Source organism: Babylonia areolata, chromosome 31 (genome assembly GCF_041734735.1).
Source record: "Babylonia areolata isolate BAREFJ2019XMU chromosome 31, ASM4173473v1, whole genome shotgun sequence".
Classification (NCBI taxonomy): domain Eukaryota; kingdom Metazoa; phylum Mollusca; class Gastropoda; order Neogastropoda; family Buccinidae; genus Babylonia; species Babylonia areolata.
The window spans coordinates 28,434,808-28,439,807 of record NC_134906.1 but is presented as its reverse complement, the minus strand read 5'-3'; the positions used below and the strand labels follow the sequence as shown (position 1 = coordinate 28,439,807).

At 46.6% G+C, this 5,000-nt stretch overlaps 1 protein-coding gene across 1 annotated transcript in view; it reads right to left on the bottom strand.

Moving 5' to 3' along the window:
* Window positions 1-1,125: 1,125 nt before the first annotated feature.
* LOC143276075 (cell surface hyaluronidase-like) overlaps window positions 1,126-5,000 on the bottom strand; it is a 33,190-nt gene continuing 29,315 nt past the window's right edge. The window contains exons 22-24 of the mRNA XM_076580462.1: window positions 4,511-4,613; window positions 1,770-1,880; window positions 1,126-1,353 (exon numbers count right to left, since the gene is read on the bottom strand). Coding sequence (XP_076436577.1) covers window positions 1,163-1,353; window positions 1,770-1,880; window positions 4,511-4,613 — 405 coding nt within the window. The 3' untranslated portion in view covers window positions 1,126-1,162. The remainder of the gene's footprint in view (window positions 1,354-1,769; window positions 1,881-4,510; window positions 4,614-5,000) is intronic.

Below are 5,000 nucleotides of genomic sequence, written 5' to 3'. Positions count from 1 at the left end.
GAAGAAAAAAGAATAAATAGATTAGCCAGAATACATAAGTAAATAAATGTGAAAATAAAAATTTAAAAGTACAGATAAAGTAATAAAATGAAATACAGTTACAGCAATGCAGTAACGTTTAACAATGAAAGTTGTGTGCTGCGTTTCCAGGTATCTTGAGATCCGCTATATGCTGCATGTGTTGGTACCAAGAACACCGCCATATGCTGCGTATGTAGGTATCTCGAACACCGCTGCATGCTGCGCCTATGGGCATCATCGACACCACTGTATGCTGCGAGTGTGGGTATTATGAGCACCACTGTATGCTGCGAGTGTGGGTATTATGAACATCGCTGTTTGCTGCGTGTGGGGGTAACTTGAGCGTCGCTGTATGCTGCAGGTGTGGCATCTGTCTGAGCACAGCTATGTGCTGCGTGTGTGTGTGTGTTTGTTTTTTTTTAGCACTGCTCGTGCTGCTTGTGAGGGTACATTGATCACCGCTGTGTGCGTGTGTGTATGTGTGTGTGTGTGGGAGTGGGGGGGGGGGGGGAATGGAGTGCTCCTCAGTTGAGTAACTGAACTGAACTAAACTGTGTGTGTGTGTGTGTGTGTGTGTGTGTGTGTGCGTGCTCCCGCGTCGGCGGCTGTGCGTTCTCGTGTGTGTGTGTGTGCGTGCGTGCGTATCAGTGTGTGCGCTGACACACGCCGGCGCTCACACACATACACACACACACACATACACACACATGCGGGCGCGCGCGGCACACACACACACACACACACACACACACACACCGTGACAAACACACACACACACATTTACACATTCTGCAAAAGATAAGATTTCAATGTAACAGGAAGACAGAACTTTACAGGAACAAGCAAGCAAATAAATATAAATCACTGAGTTATCAATCAATCAATCAATCAACCAACCAACCAACCAATCAATCATCACTGAATCACTCAGTCAATCAATCAATCAGGCAATGAAACAAGAATCCAGTCAGCCAAAACCTGTCAACATCATTCTTTTAATGGAAAGAAAAGAAAAGAAAATATCTTCCGATACTAATCGTCTTCAAGTTTTATTGTGGGAGGAGTGTGTGTGTGTGGGGGGGGGGGGGGGGGGGATAAAACATTTTGAGATAGGTCATCGCAGTGAAAAGACACACACAAGTTACGCGGAACCGACAGTCAAAAGACATGGCTGCATGTCTCGGGTGTCCCCAACACAAACGTCTCCATTGTAACGCGGGACTGGGTTGTCGCAGCCTCGGTTCCTCGTCTGATAACCGTTGACCTCTCCGTTGCCAGGCAACGACTGGCACGAGCCCCATTCTGACCAATCGGAGAACTGTCCGTGAATTTCTGTGAAACGACAAAGACAAAAATTTGGGGGGAAATCCGGCTGTAGGACTCAGAGAAAATAATTACAGGCATACTGAATTAAAATAATTGTGTTTTTTTGGCTTACTTTGAGTTGGTAGCGAAAAAGCCGAGACATTGATGCCCAGGTTTCTCAGTCTTGAAGGTTAAACAACTGAAAAATGTTAAAGATCCCAAGGCGTTTATGACTATCGTCCGGAGCAGTGAATTTAGCCACGGACCTATAAATAGATTTATGTCCGTAAAATTTAGCCTATAATCCACTGCTCGGCATATGAAGGCAGGGCCCCAAACTGACACAAACATGAACACACACACACACACACACACACACATACCTACACACACAGACACAGGCACGCGCGCGCAGAAAGAAAGAGAAAGACTAGAACACTGACCACAGGGGTTGGTGCCACAGGTCTGTGTGTCCTCAGATGGTCCGCTGCACGGCAGACCCCCGTTTTGAGGCATGGGACTGTTACAGGCTCGGGTTCGAATCTGGCTTCCTCCTGTTCCAGAAAATAATAACAAACAAAAATCATCACTGAGTTGTACTGATGCCGGATTAGTTCTAAAACGTTATCGACTGGGAATCAGATCATATTAAATGTGTCTTTTTAACGTTGTTGTGTTGTGTTTTGTTGCATTGTCTTGCATTGTATTGCATTGTATTGTATTGTATTGTACTGCATTGTATTGTATTTATTGCATTGCCTTGTATCGCACTGTAATTGCATTATATTGTTTTGTATCGCATTGCATTATATTGTATTGTATTGCACTGCATTGCATTATATTGCCTTGTATTGCATTGCATTATATTGTATTGTATTGCATTGCGTTATATTGTATTGCATTGCCTTGTACTGCATTGCATTATATTGTATTGTATTGCATTGTATTGCATTATATTGCCTTGTATTGCATTGCATTGTATTGTATTGCATTGCATTGTATTGCCTTGTATTGCATTGTATTGTATTGCATTGTATTGCATTATATTGTATTGTATTGCATTGTATTGCATTGCATTGTATTGTATTGTATTGTATTGCATTGTATTGCTTTATATTGCATTGTACTGCATTGTATTTTGTCGCATCACATCGCAACGCATTTGTATTGTACTGTACTGTATTGTATTGTATTGTGTTGTATTCTTCTTCTTCATCTCAATCTTTATCTTCTTCTTCTTCCTCTTCTTTTTCTTCTTCTTCTCCCCCTTCTTCTTCTTCTTCTCCTTCTTCTCGTTCGTCAGACGGACACCCCAGTCTCCGTGATGAAGACAGCTGAACACTGCAGGTCCTCCACACAGCCGTAGAGCTTCCGGGTCACTGGAGTTGGGTGTTGGGCCAGTACCTCTTCCTGAGCACCTCATAGAGCTTCCGGTACCTCTTCCTGAGCACCTCATAGAGCTTCCGGTACCTCTTCCTGAACACCTCATAGAGCTTCCGGGTCACTGGAGTTGGGAGTTGGGCCAGTACCTCTTCCTGAGGACCTCATAGAGCTTCCGGGTCACTGGAGTTGGGAGTTGGGCCAGTACCTCTTCCTGAGGACCTCATAGAGCTTCCGGGTCATTGGAGTTAGGTGTTGGGCCAGTACCTCTTCCTGAGCACCTCATAGTGGAGTGATGGCTTAGAGGTAACGAACGCGTCCGCCTAGGAAACGAGAGAATCTGAGCGCGCTGGTTTGAATCACGGCTCAGGCGCCGATATTTTCTCTCCCTCCACTAGACCTTGAGTGGTGGTCTGGACGCTAGTCATTCGGATGAGACGATAAACCGAGGTCCCGTGTGCAGCATGCACTTAGCGCACGTAAAAGAACCCACGGCAACAAAAGGATTGTTCCTGGCAAAATTCTGTAGAAAAATCCACTTCGATAGGAAAAGCAAATAAAACCACACGCAGGAAAAAATACAAAAAAATGGGTGGCGCTGTAGTATAGCGACGTGCTCTCCCTGGGGAGAGCAGCCCGAATTTCACACAGAGAAATCTGTCGTGATAAAAAGAAATACAAATACATAGATCTTCCGGGTCACTGGAGTTGGGCCAGTACCTCTTCCTAAGCACCTCATAGAGCTTCCGGTACCTCTTCCTAAGCACCTCATAGAGCTTCCGGTACCTCTTCCTAAGCACCTCATAGAGCTTCCGGTACCTCTTCCTGAGCACCTCATAGAGCTTCCGGTACCTCTTCCTGAGCACCTCATAGAGCTTCCGGTACCTCTTCCTGAGCACCTCATAGAGCTTCCGGTACCTCTTCCTGAGCACCTCATAGAGCTTCCGGTACCTCTTCCTGAGCACCTCATAGAGTTTCCGGGTCACTGGAGCTGGGTGTTGGGCCAGTACCTCTTCCTGAGAACCTCATAGAGCTTCCGGTACCTCTTCCTGATCACCTCATAGAGTTTCCGGGTCACTGGAGTTGGGTGTTGGGCCAGTACCTCTTCCTGAGAACCTCATAGAGCTTCCGGTACCTCTTCCTGAGCACCTCATAGAGTTTCCGGGTCACTGGAGTTGGGTGTTGGGCCAGTACCTCTTCCTGAGCACCTCATGGAGGGGGCAGGACTGCAGCAGGTGATCTGTTGTCTGGCTGCCAGTCCCCACAGTGGCACCGTGCTGAGTGACCCAGTACTGAATTCAGTGTGTAAGTGGTGGCTTTGGTGGTTGTGGCCTGTCCTGAGTCAGTACTGACACCTGTTCCCGCCTCTGTGTATGTATGTATGTATGTATGTATGTATGTGTGTATGGATGGATGGATAGATGGATAGGTGGATGTGTGTGTGTGTGTGTGTGTGTGTGTGTGAGAGAGAGAGAGAGAGAGAGAGAGAGAGAGAGAGAGAGAGAGAGAGAGAGAGAGAGAGAGGGCATGCAGTTTCTGAGTTGATAGAAAACACTATTTTAAAGAACGGAAAAAAACAATCCAAAAAAACAACAACCCACAACAATAACAAAAACAAAACAACAACAACAACAACAACACCATCTTCAACAACAACAAGACAAAAACAACACCACCAACACCACCACCAACACCAACAACAACAACAACAAGACAAAAACAACACCACCAACACCACCACCACCACCAACAACAACAACAACAAGACAAAAACAACACCAACACCACCAACAACAAAACTGACCACCGCAGGTAACAGAGCAGGGGCCCCAATCTGACCAGTCACCGTAAGCACCGTCCACCACCTGCCTAGTGTAGAAGGGGACGAACTCCCCTGCCCCCCACCCCTGGAGCCACAAACAGTCACAGTCAATGCTGGGCATGTGGCGCTCAAGGCGACAGTGTGATAGGCAGATCGGCACAGACACACACACACACACACACACACACACACACACACACACACACACACACACACACACACACACACACACACACACACACACACACACACACACACAGAAACATACATACATGCATACAACATACGCTGCAACAACAACGTTCGTAATTATTCACACGCGCGCGCGCGCGCAGGCAGACAGACAGCCAAATAGACAGACAGACAGACAGACAGACAGACAGACAGACGGACTGACTGACTGACCGATAGCCAACCAGACAGACAGACAAACAAACACACACAGACGCATAGACAGGCACACAAGCATACA